General features: G+C 36.3%; 2 protein-coding genes across 7 annotated transcripts in view; one reads left to right on the forward strand and one right to left on the reverse strand.

The window, feature by feature from the left end:
• CDC40 (cell division cycle 40) overlaps positions 1 to 6,295 on the reverse strand; it is a 59,366-nt gene extending 53,071 nt beyond the window's left edge. The window contains exon 1 of one of the 2 annotated variants that reach the window (XM_031964411.1): positions 6,140 to 6,295. In XM_031964411.1, the coding sequence (XP_031820271.1) occupies positions 6,140 to 6,190 (51 nt within the window). In that variant the 5' untranslated portion in view covers positions 6,191 to 6,295. Of the gene's footprint in view, positions 1 to 5,700; positions 6,117 to 6,139 lie in introns of those variants that run through there. The other variant, XM_003769353.4, reaches the window with a different exon arrangement.
• A 26-nt stretch (positions 6,296 to 6,321) lies between these two features.
• The window catches only part of WASF1 (WASP family member 1), a 123,809-nt gene continuing 110,094 nt past the window's right edge, over positions 6,322 to 20,036 (forward strand). For 4 of the 5 annotated variants that reach the window (XM_031964412.1, XM_031964417.1, XM_031964416.1 and 1 more), the window contains exon 1: positions 6,322 to 6,935. The gene's annotated coding sequence lies outside the window, so the exon portion shown is untranslated. Of the gene's footprint in view, positions 6,936 to 6,962; positions 7,335 to 20,036 lie in introns of those variants that run through there. The other variant, XM_031964413.1, reaches the window with a different exon arrangement.

The following is a 20,036-nucleotide window of genomic DNA, read 5'->3' on the forward strand; positions in this document are numbered from 1 at the left end:
AAAATAAAGATGTGGCATAAAAATCATTTTCCCATTCATTTTTATTTTTAAAAAAAATCATTTTTAAATAATCATCACTATAAGCATGCCTAACAAGAATTCAATATTTATTTCTAAAAAGCTGTGTATAAACTAAATCTTGGTAAAGTGAATATTTAAGTCTTAGGGAAATAGTTTATTTTAAATAAACTGTAAGTCTGTATTGAATTTTTTTAATGCCTTTTTTGGGCTTTAATTTCCTCATCTGTATAATGAGATTGTTAGATTAGAAGGAATTTGGAAAAAGAAATGGATAAAATCTAGAGATAGAGCTGAAGGATAAATATGCTGTAGCTATTGCTGTTATGAAAACAGATAAATCAATGGGGACAATACTAATTCTTTCTGGATCCAGTAGTATTTTTTCAAGAAATTAGTTGTTTTTTAAAAAGCTGTTTTAAGTTTTTTAAAAGTTGTTTAAAAAAGCTGTCTTTTCCTCAACTCTGGCAAAGGGCACTGAAAGAGCTGGAATGCAGAGAAGGGGGAAAAAATGACTAAATAACTTATATATGAAATAAGTCCCTAGATAATGACTTGACTGTGGTTAATTCTGAGAACAATGCCATAGGATCATTTAAACTAAATCTACATTAAGAGAAATGTTTTCTGACATTTCAGATCTTAAAATAATAATAATAAAAAAAGAAGCAGAGGAATGTTTTGTTGTAAGAAAGTTTTTGGAATGTAAAAGACATTGCATCAGTTTATCCCTTGCCAAAATGTTCATTTGCAACCAAAATAAAATTGTTCAAACGAGATTAGCATACCTCAAATGCCCCACATCTGAAAACTCTTCCATATTTTCCCAGTATAATGTACAAAGAAGCTTAAGGCAAGATGATTCTAACCAAATATGAAGGCAATTATACAAAACAAATAATACACAAGGACAAAAAATTAATAGCATCTTCTTTTCTATCACCATATTAAGAAGTTATTGTTTTTAGTAAGCATAAATGCTAGTGGGCTCACTGGGAGGTCTACTTTTTTTAAATTAAAGCTTTTAATTTACAAAGCATATGCATGGGTAATTTTTTCACCATTGACCCTTGCATAACCTTTTGTTGCAAATTTCCCCTCCTTCCCCCCACCTCCTCCCCTAGCTGACAGGTAATCCAAATACATGTTAAATATATTGAAAAACATGTTAGAGCCAATATATGTATACATATTTATACAATTATCTTGTTGTGCAAGAAAAATAAGATCAAGAAGGAAGAAAAAGAAAAACTGTGAAAGAAAATGCAAGCGAATAACAACAAGAGAGAGTGAGAATGCCATGTTGTGTTCCACACTCTATTCCCATGGTTCTCTCTCTGGGTGTAGATGGCTCTCTTTGTCACTGCACAAGTGGAATTGGTTTGAATCATCTCAATATTGAAGAGAGCCACTTCCATCAGAATTGATCGTCATATAGTCTTCTTGTTGTGTATAATGATCTCCTGGTTCTACTCATTTCACTTAGCATCAGTTCATGCAGGTCTCTCCAACCCTCTCTAAAATCAGCCTGCTGATTGTTTCTTACAGAACAATAGTAATCCATAGCATTCATATACCATAATTTATTCAGCCATTCTCCAATTGAGGGGCATGCACTCAGTTTCCAGTTTTTTGCCACTACAAAGAGGGCTACCACAAACATTTTTGCATATGTGGGTCCCTTTCCCTCCTTTAGGATCTCTTGGGATATAATCCCAATAGAAATACTTCTGGATCACAAGGTATACACAGTTTGATAACTTTTTGAGCATAGTTCCAAATTGCTCTCCAGAATGGTTGGATCCGTTCACTTACACCAACAATGTATCAATGTCCCATTTGGGAGGTCTATTTTTCTCTGATTTCTTATCCAGTAGCCTAAATCCCAGTCTTAGACCAAATAAATTTTATTCCAATCATGATTTTAGACATCCTTCTAGTATTGCTCAAAAATTTTCAGTGATTCCTGATTAGGTATTTAAAAAACTTTATCCACACTTTAACGCCAATATAACTTTCTAACTCTACTTCCTATTACCTCTCTAGGTAACCTCTTCCCTAGCCAAATTGAATCCTGCATTTGTGCCTTTGTAGATACTGACTTAGAAAGCTCCAGCCCTCTAGACTTCTACCTAATTGTTAAACATCCAGCTTAAGTATTAGCTCCTCCATAAAACTTTCTCTAATCCTTCCAGTCAAAAACAATCTTTCCTTTTGAATTATCATAGTGCTTTGTCACTTTCTTATTGTACTCATTATATTCGTTTATGTATATGTCTTAACTGCCTCACTAGACAACTACTTGGTAAAGCTCAGTGAGGGCAGAGAATATACCCGATTCTTTGTATCTTTCATACAACACAATGTTTCTTATGTATATGGTAGATGTAAATCAAGAAACAAGAGCAAACCTATACCATGTAATTCATGCCATGTAAATTCTAACCTAGCATTTGATGATACTGAAAAAATTATTTATTTCTTGTTTAGTACACTTCCCACAAGTTTATTCTAAACATTCTCATTCTCTAAATTCCTATTCTATCCTCCTCATTCTCACTACTCTCAACTAGACCGAAATAGTCTCTAACATGTGGATGGCCAGAGCTGAGCAGAGTAAGCTAACAGAAGAGTTAAGAATAAAACATTAGTTTAATTTCAAAGTGAGGGGAACAGTTTTCAAGGAGGCAAAATAGATACACATAGGAGGAGCCCAGCTTTATTGTGGCTAACCCTCACTACTTATACTAGTGGCTATGTGGTGAACTGTAGCCCTATCAATGGAGGGTAACAGCAACAAAGTGACAAATTTGATTCATAGCAGGCTTGATGACCAAAACTTTTCTGTGCTCAGAGAACACCTGTAGCTAGTCAGAGAAATATAATAATTATATGATTTTGCTTTGGCTGAGATCATCCAGAGTGAATGCAAATGACTGTTGTTATACCAGGTTCAGGGTACAGCTTACTTGCTGGGCCTTAACTGTGGAAAACAGGGTTATCTCCTAATATCTTGACACTATCAACAACAAAAAGAAATGTCATCCTAAACTCATTCCCTTAAATCTTGGGCGGGGAGATATATCTATTTCTGGGTTCCATTCTCTTTAAAACTAATCAATCCACTGTCCCTCCAAACTTCAGTTAAAAGTTCAGCCTCAGTTTAGCCTCTTCCCTTTAACTTTCTCCCACTTTTCAAATATGTAGGCAGGGGTCCTCAAACTAGGGCCTGAGGGCCTGATGCAGCAGCTGAGAATGTTTATCCCCCTCACCCAGGGCTATGAAGTTTCTTTATTTAAAGTCCCACAAAACAAAGTTTTTGTTTTTACTATAGTATGGCCCTCCAACAGTCTGAGGGACAGTGAACTGGCCCCAGAGCAAGTTTGTTACTCTTCTATGACTCCTGTTTTTTCTTTTTTCACCACTAACTTTCCAAAATGGTAGTTTACACTTGCTGTTTCAGTTTTACTCACTTTCAATTCTCTCTTCTCATACATTATATACATTTCCCCTTTTATTATTTTTACTTGTGATCTCTTCATCTGGAATCCTTCTCCACTTCTTTAAAAGTTACACATTCCTTCTAGGACTCTTCCAGCTCATAGTACTCTGTCTTCTGGGATATCATAATCTGCATACACTTTAGTATTTAATTAGAAACTGAAGTGTACTAATCTCTAATTCAGTGGTTCTTAAACTCTTTGATCTCAGGACCCCTTTCTACCTTTAAAATTACTAAAGACCTCAAAGAACTTTTGTGGAGTAATAGATATTTATATTTACTATATTAGATATGGAAACATCTTATGATGAAAAGTGTGGATCTTGTGGAACTCCTGAAAGAATTTTAGGGACCCTTAGGAGTCTTACTCTATCCTTTGAAAATCCTTTGAAAAGTCAAAGTGGGGGGGGGGGGGGGAGAAGGGGTTTTGACTTTTAGTACCATTTCACACTTAATACCATTTCATATTGTACCATTGAGTACACAGCTTTTTATTTTTAACTATAGTACATACAATAGTGGTTTTGCTAGATAAAAACATAACTGTTCAAAAAGGATCACTATTTCTTCTCCTTTGACCAGATATATCTAGAGAAATAACAAGTTGTATTTCCACAGTTTTAAATAAGTCTTAGAAACTTCCTCATCTGTAAAAATGCAGGTAATACTATTAAAATGTAAAAATCAATCAGTCACTATTATTCTAAGGAGGGTTCAGCAGATTTCCAAAGGAGTCTTGACACACACAAAAAAGGTTAGAAATTCCTACTTTAGACATAGAATTTTGAATTTTAAAATGGTCTTTTTTTTTTTTTTAATAGGAAAGTGAGACCCAGTAAGTTTATATAACTTGCTGATGGAGTGGATATAAACCTAGCTCACACAACAGTTGTCCTATCTGGCCATTGGACCCAAATGGCTCCAGAGGGGAAAATGAGGAAGGCAACCTTGCCCAATCCTCTCTCATATACATCCAATTCACTTGCATGCCAAGGCCTCTCTGATGTCATGGTCCACTTTTTTGCGTGTGTCAAGACTCCTTTGGAAATCTGCTGAACCCTCCTTAGAATAATGGGCCTGACATGTGACAGACGCTCAACAAATTTCTAGTGACTGATTTTTAAATACATAAAATAAAATACATAGGATTACAAAAGAAACATGTTGAAACAGCGATCAAAATATTTTTTTAAAAGCCTGCTCACTAAAATGTTACAAAATACATATATAAAATTGAGCTACTTTCTAATTTCTTCATAAATGAAAAACATTATTGAGATGCGATGCACAACAAATCACAACGGTATATAAAATGCCTCACTTATGAACACTTGACTGATAAACAGCCGGTACTTATATCTGACTTAGTACACTCCCACCAAAGCATGGATTGGGACCTGTTGTGGGCCAATCAATGAGAGCCAGAATGATTTGGGTTTAAGGCATGGTCTATTATTAAAAAGAAAATCTAGATTGTAAATCCAAGGTACATCGATTTCAAGCGGAGTAAGAGAGAGTAAAAGAAGGATGGAGAGAAGGGGCAGATAAAGGGGAAGGGGGGGGGGTGGAAAACAAAGAGAGGAAGGAGGAAAGCAAAGAGAGGGAGGTCAAAGAAAGAGATGGGGGGGGGAGATAGGAAGGAGGAAAAGGAGAATGTAGAGTTCGTTGGGGGGGACGCAAGGTAAAAGGCTGAGACCAAGTCGTTGGGGGTTTTAAATGCGGGGTGCGTTTCCCCTTGCATAGACGCGGTTGGCGAGACCCGAGTTTTAGGACAAATGCTCTGGCAGCCGAGTGCAGAGGCCGGGGCTGGGGGCGGGGTGTTAGGACTCAGCCAGCCTCGGAGGAGGGTCACGCAGCGAGGACCAGGAGCCTCCTCCTCAGCAGAGGAAGAAGCAGAGTCGGTCAGTACACAAAGCTCAAAGGACAAGCAAAGCCGACCCGCACCCAGGCCCGGGGCTAAGCTCGGCGCATCAGGTGCGGCCAAGAGCGCAGTCCCTGCCCTCAAAGAGCTAACGCTAGAAAGGGAAGACGCCAAGCCGCAAACATCTCCGAGAGCCCGCCTAACTTTCCAGGGCCGCCCCTCCCACACGCCTCCCGCGGGACCAGGGACCCAAGGGACGATTTCCGCCGCAAACTCCGACCCCCGACTGGCCCCTCCGAGCCGAGCACTTTGCGCTCACCTTAACCGCCACCTCCGGCGCCGCGTCCACAGTCCCCACTAGAGAGAGCTTGGCCGAGGGCGCCTTCGTCAGATGGATAAGGGAGTCGGCTGCTGGCAGGGAACAGCGGCCACTCTCGTTGTCGGAGTCGGACTCGGATCCCGAGCCCGACCCGTAGGACGCTGCCAGGGCGGCGATGGCAGCCGACATGACTGCGGCTGCGACTCTCCCGGGGTAGCTCCGGCCTCGGCGGAAGAAAGAGCCGCGATCGGAAAGGTCCTTAAATCCCTTGGTCTCCCTCGAGACTCCTCAAAGCCCGATCTAAATCCAGGTCCACGAGTTTTATACTGTTTGTGTTTAACCTTTGTTCTATTTACAAAATACGGGAGTTTTTAGTTAAATTACTTAATGCGGGGGAGGGGAGAACACACTGCGTTTTTTATATCTTCCAGGACCTTACCGGTTTAATTAAGACTACGAGTTCCGACAAGCGAGCTAAATACCATTTCATAATCCGGCGTTGAATGAGCAAAGCACCACGGGAGTTGTGGTCTTTCTTGGGAATTTTTGACACCGCCCCTTAATGGCTGGTTTCATTCAATTGGCTATTGCCTTACCTTATTCCCTAGCCCATCCTCAGTTCTTTCTGGCCCCCTCCCCCAAACCGAGGATTGGATTATACCACGCAGTCTCTGGAAAAGGGGGTGGGGAAGCACTGCTTTCCTGCCATTGGGGTGTGTTAGGGGCTGGGTTTCCAGCATCCTTAAAGGATACACCTGGGTACGAGTCAGGGGAAGAAATGGAGGGTCGTTTCACTGCGGCCCCCACGGGGGGATAACCTTTTAGTGGGAGATTAGTTAAAAGAACTTGGAGCGGGGAAGGTGAGGGAGTGTTGTTAGTCCCCCTATTTCACGCTCCTTTTTCTCTCTCCCGTTTGTAGAGCTCCGCGCGCTCTAGTTAGGGGGCGGGGTGGGGGGGGGGGGGGGTGGAGGCTCGCGGTGTTGTTCGCTGGTGCTTCTTGCACAGGGTTAGTCTTGAAAGAGCCGGAGCCAGAGCTGTTGCAGGTTAAGCAAAGGGAGGGAGTGGGCCGGGTCGGGTCCGGCTGGGTCACTTGGAACCAGAATCCACAGGGCTATCCCTGCGATCCCTACACCACCCAGGGCCTTTGGAGGAATCGGCTGCAGAAGGAGTAGCAAGCAGCATCAGCAGGCATGAAGGAGGTATAAGACAAGAGCCCCCCGCCCCCCGGTTTTACGGTGAGTGTGTCTTAGTGTGTGTGTCTATATGTTGCCTATCCTTCTACGCCCCCGGAAAAACTGCCTGGCTCAGTGTTGTAGCGCCCTCCCTCCGCCTCTTGCCTATCCCCTTGTAGCTACCCCCCCACCCCCCATTCCTTCGGGTTCCTTTCCCCCACGCCGCCCACCCCTGCGCAGCTGGCTGCAGACCGAGCTAGCTAGGCGTTTGTGCCTGTCTTGTGGTTGGTTGCTGGTATCTCCCTGTGGCTGCTGGAGGGAGGTTGGGAGGGTGCGGGTGCAGGTCCCACCTCAGGTGTCATTGCTTCTCCTTTTTCTCGGACCTTCCTCTCCGGCTGTCACACCTTCTAGCTGTTGGCAAAGGTTCCAGTTTAGGGGTCGTGCATTAAACCTCGTTTGACTGTGAGTCTCCTTAAATGCAGGCGTGTGTGTGTGTGTGTGTGTGTGTGTGTTTGTGTCCAACTGCTTTGCTCATCGCCTTTATCCCCTTCATTTGTGGCGGCTGCAGAGGCTGTAGTGGAACAGCCTTAGCTGTTGTTACTGTCGCCTCTGTCACCTTGTATCTGTAAATGGAGTTCTGTCGAAAGCTCCCTTTCTTGGGAAAACTCTTATTGCCCGACTAGAAAGAAAAATTAAGTGCTCCTTTTTCCCCCCTATATCCTCCCCACTCGTGGTACAAAATGCCCCCTGTCTTCAGCAATCTCACGACTCTCGCACTTGCTGCTTTGCCAACAGAGCAGGGCTTGAAAAGGATGCCCATACAAACACATTCGACTTGTCTTTAACCAGTTCACACATTCCTTCCCATATAACGGCATTGCACTTAAGGTTGAGTTTAATTCACTTGCCACCTAAGATCTTTGTTGTGAGTTGTATTTTAATGCTCCTTTTGGTGAGATGGCATTCGAGTTTTCTTTAGCGTCAATAATTGCTTCTTTAAAAACATCTAATTGTCTCAACCATATATGTATGTTATCTTCCTAATTGTTAAAAACACAATGTTTAACATGAAATCATTCTTTAAGGAAAATACAATCTTTAAATTAAGATACAAATATATTTTTTCACTGGGGGGTGGAAGGTGGGAGGAGAAAACTGATTTACGTAGTATAATTAAACCACCTACAATGTAAATTTCCCAGATTGCTTTAAAGGAAAATTTGGTATTTTCCATTTTCAGAACTTTGTTTAATTTTTAGTTATTCAGTATTAAGTGTCTAATTATGATCCTTCCTTGGGATTCTAATTTTTCAGAGAAAGGAGGAATTAAGAATTGAAAGGTTGTATCGATTGATTCATTTTTATTTAAAATTTTATTTTGGATTATAATAATGCTGTTATGTAAAATTTCCTAATTTTTCTTCTGTTCACAGTTATGCACTTAAAAGATATTTTTAAAAATAAAATACTTTTTAATTATTGTGAGAAAACATGCTATACATCTGACTTTTAAAGAAAACATACCAAAACATAGTGCTTTGTTTTATAATTGCAGCCCATCCTGATCTTTTTGTGTGTGCCTAGAGATTAAGTTTATTATTAACACTTGATTAAATTGAGATGAGAATACAAAACCCATTGTCAGTTGATACTAGAATACATACAGTAACTGATTTATAATAGAGAACATGCAATAACAAGATAAATAGTTGTTTTATCTGAAGGAATGTGATGTTAGGAAGCTTGCTGTAGGAGATAGTATTGCGAGTTTTATGTCTGGGAGATTTATATGTAACACTGTACTTCAATTTCCTGTGTAAAATGGGGTTAATATCTACTTCACAAGAATCTTATAAGGCATAAATGTGATATTGTTGTTTTTAAAGTATTTTAAAGATCTTAAGTTGAACAAGGATGCAAAATGCTCAAATAATATAAAAAAAATGAAAATCCAATTAGATTAGTTTATCAGAATGATTGGTTCATTTATTCCATACTTTGTATTGGAAAGGTAAAATTTTAATGAGAAAAAACATTTTTCATTTAACTCAATTATAACAGATTGATTATTCACATGTTGAACATATATTTTTAATACTCCTATAAATCTATAGGAATGCTTAGAGATTCTTGGATAAAGTATGCATGTTTAACATATATTGGATTACTTATAGTCTAGGGAAAGGGGTGGAGGGAAGGGAGAGAAAAAAAAATTTGGAACACACGGTTTTCAAGGAGGAATGTTTTATTTTGAAAATAAAAAGCTATTCTTTAAAAAAGAGGAAAAACTATGCATAAAAACTCTATTTCGTTTCAATGAAGAATCTATAGAAAATATCAAGACCTTTTCCCAGCCCTTCAGAAAGTAGCTGGTGAGAGAAAACCTATAAAAAGGACCTATAAGTTGAAGGATAGTTACTTTGTTATTATTGAAGCTTAAGGATTAGTCCTGTTCAGGGGCATGCTGTATTTCTGTTGATCAAACTATATTTAACCATACATTTTATTTAAAAGTGATGATAATTTGAAATAGCCTATTATTTGACTTCATTAATTATGATGTATTATTGATAGTTTGTATCTCATTATTTCTTAGTTTGGAAGTTTGATCTGTTTACTACATTCAACAAAAAATCACTTTGTTGCTGTTTTACATTTTAAAAAATAGAAGAATCCTCCCTCCCCCTTCTGATTTTTTATGTTTAATGGTGTCAGTAGGAAGCATTGTACCTTTGACAGTTATGTCCAAATTCTTAGATTATTAAAGGTTGTTTTGAAACAGTTATGAGTTTTCTAATTGCTTATTTCATTGTGAATTCGTTTGACTGTTGTTGACATTATTCCAGTAAAAGAATAAATTATAAATAAAAGTAACAGCCATAATGTTGTTTACAGAGAGGACAAATCAAATTAAACAGTCACCATATGATTTGTTTAGCAAGTTGTATGTATCTAAAGGAAATATATTTACTGCATCAAAAGAGAATTAATAACTAATGAAATGGTTTACTTTTGCATAAATTGTGACCTAAAGACCATACAGAGATTTCTCTAGAATTCTCTAGAATCTATATTTTAAAAAACTGAATTAACCATTCGTATATATTTCAGAACTTTTATATTCCCCTTTCTCAGTCAGTAGGCAATGAATGTATTATTTTAAATTAGCACCCCTTTTACCTTTGAAATTATGTTTAAAGTTTTTGAGTGCTTTCTTCACAAATCTCAAGTCTTTCTTATTTATTCCTTTTTCATGAAAAACATTTATAAAGCCAAATTTCCTCTTGTATTATAAATCATCATCTCCAAGTGACCTGATTTTTTATCTTTTCTCCTTTTTACAGATAATTTAATAGAATAGCTGTCAATATTCCCTGCCTCTGTTTTATGACCTTTCACTTGTCTTTTTCTTTTCTTTATTGATGACTCTTACTTTTATATCACATTTATTTCTTAGTATATCCCTTCTTTTTCATTTATAAAGCAAACCTTTAATTGTAACAAATGTAAATTAAAATAAAGTTCCTCAAAGCCTGGCAACCTATAGGCTGTGCCTAACAGCATATGCAATATTTCATACCCATAGTCCCCTATTTGTAAAGTGAAAGGAGGTAAAATTTCTGGTTTCTTCAGTGGAGCCAAGCTCCAACATTTTAGCTACATGATGTGCAATTTCAGTCCATTGTTCTTGCCATTTATACTGATGTTCAATTTCAATAGATCATTCTTTCCATTTATTATGATTACTTTTCAGCCTATTGTTCTTTCTATTTACTGTGATTACTTTCAGCCTATTATTCTTTCCATTTACATTGGGTAGCCATGTATATTGTTTTCCTTGTTCTGCTTACTCCCTTCTCTAACAGTTCATATAAGTTTTCCCATGAAAAAAGTTCTTAAATTGTAGAATGTTAGCAGCTATGCAAAAGATTGATCCAATCAGTAATAATAATAAAGGAAATGCAAATCAATTCTGAAATCTCACATATAGCAAATTGGCAAAGATGACAAACAAATAATCAGTTTAGGAGACACTGCCAGGAGATAAACACAGGAGATAATAATAACTATCATTTGTGCAGCATTTTAAAGTTTGCAAAGCACCTCCAAATATGATCTTATTTTTGTTCTCACAACAATCCAGGGAGGTAGCTCTCTATTCACTGGACCACTTAGCTTCCAAATTGATGCATTATTGATCAAACAGTCCAAAAGTTATTTAAAAAAGAGGAAAAAGTATGCATAAAAACTCTATTTCATTTCAATGAAGAATCTATAGAAAATATCAAGACCTTTCCCCAGCCCTTCAGAAAGTAGCTGGTGAGAGAAAACCTATAAAAAGGACCTATTTGGAATTTTGTGAAAATTAACTTATGATATCTGTATCTTTTATGAAGAAGTTTCATTGTTAGGCTTGTACTACAAAGTGATTAGAGTAAAAAAAAAAAAAAAAAGATGTATTAGATATATACTCATAATCGTAGCAGCACTTTCTATGGTACCAAAGAACTGGAAACAAAATAAATGTCTTTTCATTAGGGATTCACTAAACAAATTGCAGTATATGGATGTAATGGAATATTACTGCACAATAAGAAATATTGAATAGCAGAAATTAAGAGAAACATAAAAAGATTTCTGTGAACCTATTTGATTCTCAATTCCTTGACTTTGTTTCCTACAATTATATTAAAGTGTGTGTGTATCTGTGTGTGTGTGTGTCTGTGTGTGTCTGTCTGTCTGTCTATGACTCTTTCTCTGGCTAAATTTAATGGTCTTTTCTCAATCCTGCTTCTTGCAATATAGTGTTTGAAACTGTAGAACATTGCCTCCAACTGGGGTATACTCTCTTCCCTGAGTTTTCCTGATGTCACTCTATTGTAGTTCTCCAAATTGTCTTATCTCCTTTGTGTGAGACCTCTTTCGCTCTCCTTGGTTTCACTCTTATCTCTATGTAGATGACTCCCGGGTCTTATTTACTACTCATTCCTTTTTTCCTCCTGTTATCTCTGTGAAGTACAATAACCTTTACATTGGATTGGTGAAACAATAATGGCCAACTTAGAAAGTTGATATCTAAGATAAATACTAAAAGATTGGCTGACATAATTTCTAAAACACTAGCAATGATTTTTTTAAAAGATAGTAAATAATGGTGGAGATACCACAGGACTTCAATAGGGAATATAGCCTTATTTTGCAAATAATAATCAACGGCATCCCCAGCAGGGAGGTGGGGAAAAAAATCTTTGAACCATAGGCAAATAAGCCTGACTTTGAGGTTTGGAAAACTTTTAGAATAGATCATTAAGGAGCTTGGTGAATATTTTAAAAATGAAGTGGTAATTACAATGAATCATCACAGCTTCCTCAAGAACAGGTCATAATAGAAAATTCATTTCCTTCTTAGCAGGGTTAATAAACTGTTTGGTCAATGGATTGTTAGAAAGTGTCCTCAGATTTCTGCAAAGCATTTGGTAAAGTAACTCATATTATTCTAGTAGAAAAGATAAAGAGATGTAGACTAAAGGATAACATAATTAAATGAGTTTGGACTGGTTGAATGGATGAACTAACTGATCAAAGTTCACTTGACAGGAAATGTCCAGTGGAGTGCCTCAATGATTATGCTTGATCCTGTACTATTTAAATTTTTAATATTGCTTTGGATAAAGACTTTGGTAGCATGCTTATCAAATGTATAGATGACATGAAACTAGGAAGGATAGCAAATACACTAGGTGGGTGACCTAAGGTACTTCTAAAATACTGGGTAAATCACAACATTGGATTAAATCAGAGATAAAATTTAATAGGAATAAATATAAAGTCTTACACTTCAATTAAAGAATTCAGTTTCACAATTATTAAATGGGGAAAGCATGACTATAACAATTTTTTCTGAAAATAATATGTGGATGTTTTTATGGATTGTAGATCAGTATAGGAAAAAAAAGTTTCTCAAGATACAGCTTCTTGGAATAATAGTGTCTTCTTACTCCCTTTAGGGTGAAATACAAGATTCAAAATCCTTAATAACCTATTTCCTCCCCCAACTTTTCCAATAGTCTTATGCCTTACATCCTCCACTCCCCAACAATATTCTGCTATCCACTTACACTGGCCTCCTTGATATTCCTTGAACAAAACACTCCATCTCTTCACTCTTAAGTATTTTCTATGGCTGTCTTGGAATGCTTTCACTCTTCATCCCAATCTCCTGACTTCATATTTTAATTAAAATCTCAAGAATCCTTTCCTAGTGCCTCTTAATTCTAATGCCTTCCCTCTGTTGATTATTTCCTCTATATCTTGAATATATTTTATTTGTATGTATTTGTTTTCATGTTGACTCCCCCATTAGATTGTTAGCTCCTCAAGAGCAGAAACTATCCTTCGCCTTTCTTTGTATCCCTAGTACTCAGCACACTTTCATGGTTACCCCAAATAAAGGGTATGGTTTTTGATTCTCAGTGCTGCAATTTAGAAAGGGCATTAGTAAACTGGAGAGTGCCCAGGGAAAAGCAATGGGGATGGTAGAATGGTAAAGGACTTCAGTCCACATCCGATGAAAAATGTTTAGTTTGAAGAAGAGATGACTGAGGTGACATGGTAATAGTCATTAAGTCTTTTAAAGGTATGTTTTGTAGAACAGAGATCGGATTTGTACTGTTTTGGCCTTGGTACAGAACCAAGAAATATGCTTAGAAATTAAGTCTATGGGTTGCTTTGAATTTAGTGAGTTTCTCCTAATTGGAGCTTCTCAAACAGAAATTCAGTGACCACTTAATGAGTTATAGTGGAGATTCCTTTTCAATCATGGCTTGGACTGAGGTTTGTTTCAATTTCTAAATGCAGGCCACAGCCTGCATGTGACTCCTGTGTTTCCTAAGTTCTATCCTCTATTACAAACTGCCTACTGGAGCTCTCTACCTGCATGTCCTTTTTAGACATCTGAACCCCAGCATATACAAATCTCAACTCATTTTCCCTTGAGCCCTTCCCTTCACCTAACTTTTTTTATTTCTGTTGAGGGCATCTCTATTCTTCCAGATCACTCAGGTTCACAAACAGAATCATCCTATATTCTTTAATTTCATTTACCTTTCAAGCTTAGAAGTTCTTCAGTTTTGTCATTTCTACCTCCCCAATATTTCACATTCATCTTTCTTTATTCTTCCCTCACAAAGCTGCTGCTCTAGGCCGCCTTTGCTGTCATCATCCTCACATCTCTCCTAGCCTATAGTCTTCTAATTGTTCTCTCTCTGCCCATCTTCCTCACTATGAATCTATTTTCTACATAGCTGCCAAATTGAAATTGCTAAACTACAGATCTGATTATGTTATTTGTCCCTTATTGCTCAAGAAACTTCTGTGGTTGCCTGCTGCCTACAGAATTAATATAAAATCAGGTTGGGTTGATAGCTGGATTTGTTATGAGGAAGAATTGAGCTAAAATCTAGCCTCAGATTCTTAACAAATATGTGGTCCTGGGCAACTCACTTAAACTTTATCTGTTCCTGTTTACTCATCTGTAAAACAGGAATGACTATAATAGCACCAAACTTACAGGACAAAATGAGATGTTTGAAAAGTGCTTTGTGAATGTTAAGTGCTATATAAACGCTAGCCATTTAAAGGCAGTCCTTTATAAATCTAACTCCAGCTTATATAAGTAGATTGATTGATTACACATTGATCACTTTTATGCTCCAGTCCAAGTGGCTTATTTCAACAAAATAGTCCTTTCCTTGTACTTGTTATCCCATCTTCTACCTCTATCTCTTTATATATTCTGTCCCCAACCCTGGAATGTTCTCCCTATTTACCTTGTTGCCTTTAGGTCTCACCTAAAGTGCCATCTCCTATGAGAAGCCTTTCCTGTTTTCTCCATCTTGTTATTGGTCCTTCATAACTACTTTGAATTTGTTTTGTATATGTATTGTATTTCTTTATCCTTGGATCTGTATGCCCCTCAGTGGTATGCAAAGTTCTAGAGGGTAAGGACTTTTTTGGTCTTTGTATTCCTACTATTAATAAATGTATGTTGGGTTTAATTTTATTCTATTATGTGTTCTTAAAGAACCTCTGTAAAATTATGTTGGGCATGACAAATGCAAAGGGATCAGCCATAAATAACTAGAATTTGAAAGTATATTTTAGAATAGTACAGATTTTATGCTTGTTTCTTCTTCTTAAAAGTGAGACTAATTACCCTCATTACCTCACAGAGCTTTTAGGAGACTCATTTGAAAGTATTTTGAAAAGTTAAAAAAGTTATAAAGATAAATTATGATTCTTAATTATGGGTCTTTTTCTTTACCAATATGTCAGATGAGGGATTTCAGAAAAGTTTTGTAATCAGAGATTTTGACAGAATTAATTCTGAAATTAATAGTATGTGCAAGCTTAGTAAGTACCTCAATAAAATGCTAAATAAGTCTGACTGCTCAGATGTGCTCCATAGATGAAGGTGAAAGAAGCAGTTTGTTATTATGGTGTCCTCCAAAGTTTAGTTATTGTCATATTCTGTAGGTGAAAGTAAACTGATTAAAAGCCCTACTTAAAATATGACAGGATTCTACTGCAGTTTATTTTGAAAGTTGCCTTATAAGTGTTGGTAGAAATTGTGCTAAAAAAAATAGGATGTGCTAATTTATTTTCAAAACCTTATACATTTCACAGATGTGAGGGTACTATGTTATAAACTTAAGGATGTGCAAACTGGGATTTATAAATAACTATTTTTAGAAAAATAAATGTTCAGCTTTTATGGACAAATAAAATACAGTAATGCCTTATTAGTGAATAAATTCTTCTACGTAGGCAAATTTTCCAAATAACTGAAACACAAAACTATTCTATCATCGATATAAATCTTTTTCCTGTCCCTTTTTATTGATTCTCTTCCCCATCCCTCTCCTATTCAGTAAGCCTTTATTTGTAGTAATTTTAAAAGAAGAAAAAAATTCAGTTTAGCAAAGACAAAGTACACAATAACCATGTCTGAAAAGCATATTCAGCTTTTGACACCAGAGTAATTCCCTACCCATCCAATAAAGGACAATGCGTGAAACCTTAGAATTATTTTAATTTGCTTTTCTAGCAATTGGAAGATATTTCTTATACAGTTGTTAATAGTTTGCAATTTTTTTTGAGGATCAATCAACAAGCTTTTATTAAATCCCTACTATGTGCTAAGCATTGGGAATACAACAATAAAATAGAATAGTTCCTGCCCTAAGGGAAATTATTGTTCATGTCCTTTAAACACTTGTCTATTCCAGCAGTGGTACCTGGTTTTCCATAAATGTGTTAATTCCTGATATCTTTTGAATGTCATATCCTTACAGACATTTGATTCAATTTCCTCTCCAATTAACAGTTTGCCTTATCCTAGCTAAATTAATTTTGCTTTTGCTTATGCAAAAGCTTTTTAAATTCATGTGATCACATTTGACTCATTTTTTCTCTCTTCTGTCCCTTTTGTTTAAGAATTTTTCTCTTAGCTATAACTGTGAAATATACTTTTATTTGTTTTTCCTCCAATTTTTTATTTGACCATTTATATTTAAGTTGAGCATACACCTGACAACCTAGTGTAATGGATAGAGAGCTAACCCTGAAGCTAGAAAAACTTAGAATTATGTCCTTTTTCTGACACTTACTGCTTTGTTACCTTGGCAATATTATAAACAGCTCTCTAAGATTATAAGTTGCAGATAAGGTACTAATATAACTGGCTATTATTTTAACTGAAGTAATTCACTTGAAGCTCTTTATGCCAATAAATTCACTAGTCCACTAACTATCCTGATCCCTAACCCATTTAGAACTTACCGTGATGTATGACCTAAGATAATTTATCTAAACCTATTTTTTGTCAAATTTTTCTAGATTCCCAAGCAAATTTATTGAATGGAGTCCTTCCCTAAGTAGTTTGCTCTTGAGATTATTGAATGCTAGATTTTGGGGAAAAATTTTTCTGAATCATATACATTTAGTTTGTTTTTTGCCATAATTTTTTTTGATCAGTACTTAATAATTTTAATGATTATTGCTTTAAAATATGATTGTGATTATATTTCTGCCTTTCCCCTCATTTTTTCTTGATATCATAGACCTATTCCTAAATGAATTTTATTGCTATTTTGACAAGCTCTGTAACAATGACTTGGTTGTTTGGCAGAGCATTAAAACTAAATTAATTTGAATAATTTTGCTATTTTAGCATGACTCAATCTTTCTTGCCTTATTAGATTCTTTAGGACATAATTTAACCTTTTTATGACTCCTTAGGATCATTGATATTGAAGAGCTTGTTTTGTCAATGCATGATCATCTTCAGGACTGTAACTATGTAGTAAGGCTGTTCATCACTGTGTTAAATGTTCCCAGACTGCTTTGTTTTATGGGTTCTTGTATGAGCAATTTCAAGCTGTTAAGACAGCATTATAGAAGTAAGTCCAATAGGATAGAAAACTCTCAACAATGAAATGCTGAAAATGCATATTGAAACAATTCTGATGAAGATGCAAAGGAAGAGCTATCTAAATTCTACAGAGTTGGGGAAAAGATCAGTGTGGATGCAAGGGAAATTCAGCCACTAATTTGGATTTTATGAAGCCAAGAAGGGTGGATATTAGAGCCTTAATATAAAAATGTGGTATAATCCTATAAAACTATTTAAAAAGCACTAAAGCTCAGAATGATGAATGTTAAGGATAAAAAAATATTTTTTCCCCTTTTCTAAAAGCTATTTTAGTGCTTGGCATGATGGTAGCATGTCTGGTCTTTCCTGCTATTGGGGAGTCCAAAGCTGATGGAAAATTTTGAATTCTATAGTTCTGAACTGCAGTAGGACTAATGTTGATCTTGTATTTTTACTTAAAACATTTAGTCAGTACTCTAGTGAACCCTTATTACCTGCCCACCTACAAAAGAGAGATACGACCAGCTCAGGTTAGGAAGATGGCAGGGATAAAAACTTCCTGACTGATCAGAAATGGGTTTGGGTCTCTTCACTTCCACCCTGAATGAATTAGGGAGACCCAGTTTTAAAGCAAAACAAAAAAAAACAACACTATTTTTGGGAAAAGAGGAGAATCAAAGAAGGGCACCAGAACTATTGCTGAAGAATCGAATGGGATGATGGTAATGCTTTAAAGACAAAAGGTAGAGTTGATTATTTTTTATTTTGCTTCTCTTTGCCAAATAAAATTATTCTTGGACTGGATAGAACAGTACAAAAATGGTTTCACTGAAAGTTGAAATTCCAAATTAATAAAGGGATATCAAAATTCTTAGCTATTCTTGATGAGTTCAGGCCTAAAGGAAATAACTCTTGGGGAGACTGAAAGAACTGGTAGATGTGATTAATTGGCTGCCATTCAGTATCTTAGAAAAACTGTGATTGCAGTCAGTAAGCATATAGTAGTACCTACTATGTGCTAAGCACTCTGCTAAATATCTCCTTTGGTTCTCACAATAACTCTAGGAGACAGATCTAATTATTATCAAGGGAGGGAGGCAGCTAGGTGGGGCAATGAATAGAGAACCAGCCCTGAAGCCAGGAAGACCTGAGTTCAAATCTGGTCTCAGACACTTAATACTGCCTGGCTGTGTGACCCTGGGCAAGTCACTTAACCCCAATTGTCTCAGCAAAAAAAAAAAATAAATAAAATAATAATTAAAAATAAAATAAAAGGATATTATTATTATCTTCCTCTTACAATTGGGGAAATTGAAACAAACAAGATTAAATGATATGCCCAAGGTCACATGGACATTAATTAGTTAACCTCAGTTTTTTCTGTAAAATGTAACTGATAATAATAGCAGCTTCGTTCCAGGGTTGTACTGAGAATCAAATGAATTAATAATTGTGAAGCATTTAGAATAGTGTCTGGCACATAGTAAGTGTTAGTTGTCATCATTTACTGTTAAATGTCTGAGGCTAAATTTGAACTCGGGTCTTCCTGGCTCCATGTCTAGCATTACCTAGTTCAGGACAATTTGAATTAAAGTCCCCTCTCTGACACATATTGACTGTATATGATACAGGTAAATTGGTTGACCAACTGAAAGCATATGATATGATACAGGCTCTAGGACTAAAAGTTGCTTAGTTGTATGGATAGTAAGTTTCCTCACCTAAGAGCCCCTTGCTCTTATGAACTGAAATCACATTTGTACCAAAACAACAAAAAAAAATTTGAATAGTGTAGGAAAGAAATACTTTCTATAGTCTTTTGTCTAAATTTTAGCTGTCTTTGACAAAATCATTTGTGCTGTTTTTATGGGGAAAATTGATATAAACTAGACAATAGTATGAATATGAATGGATCTCTGTTCATATACCAGAAGATATCCAATGGCTTCCTGTTGTCTCTGGGATAAATATTGACTCCTGCATTTGGTTTCGAAAGCCTCCATAATCTGATTTCAACCTTCTTGCCCAGATTTTTATACCTTGCTCACTGCTATGATCTAGCCAAACTACTTCACTTGCTCCCCATAAACAATTCAATCTCTGGCCTCCATGTCTTTGTACAAGCTATAACCCATACCTGGCATGCCCTGTCTCTTCCCCTTCCCCTTTTAGAATTCTTAGAATTCCTAGCTTCTTTCAAAGTTCAGTTCAGACAAGATCAAATTCTACAGAATCCTTCCCTTCTGCCCCTTCGTTGCCTTGTATATTTTTTTATATGTTTACACATATACATGTTATTTTACCTAATTGAATAGAAGCACCTTGGAAGGCAAGGACTACTTTCTAGGACTGCTTGCTATTCTTTTAAAATTTGTATTCCTATCATCTAGTATAATGCTTGATGAATAAGAAACTATATATATATATATATATATATATATATATATATATATATTGCTGATTAATTCAAAACTATTTGAATGGCTAAATTCATTAATGGCTCAAAGTCAATGTGGAATGAAGTCTTTAAGTGGAATACCCTACGGATCTGTATTTAGTTCTTTGCTATTTTAACAGTGATTCAGATGAAAGTATGCCTGGAATGCTTCACATGTTTGTAGGTGATACAAAGCAGGAAAGGATAGCTAACATGTTGAATGCCAAAAGATGCCAAAGGATTTTTATTAGTTAGAATCATGAGATGATAATTTTTAATAATAAAATGGATTTGA

This window comes from Sarcophilus harrisii, chromosome 4 (assembly GCF_902635505.1).
Source record: "Sarcophilus harrisii chromosome 4, mSarHar1.11, whole genome shotgun sequence".
Lineage (NCBI taxonomy): Eukaryota > Metazoa > Chordata > Mammalia > Dasyuromorphia > Dasyuridae > Sarcophilus > Sarcophilus harrisii.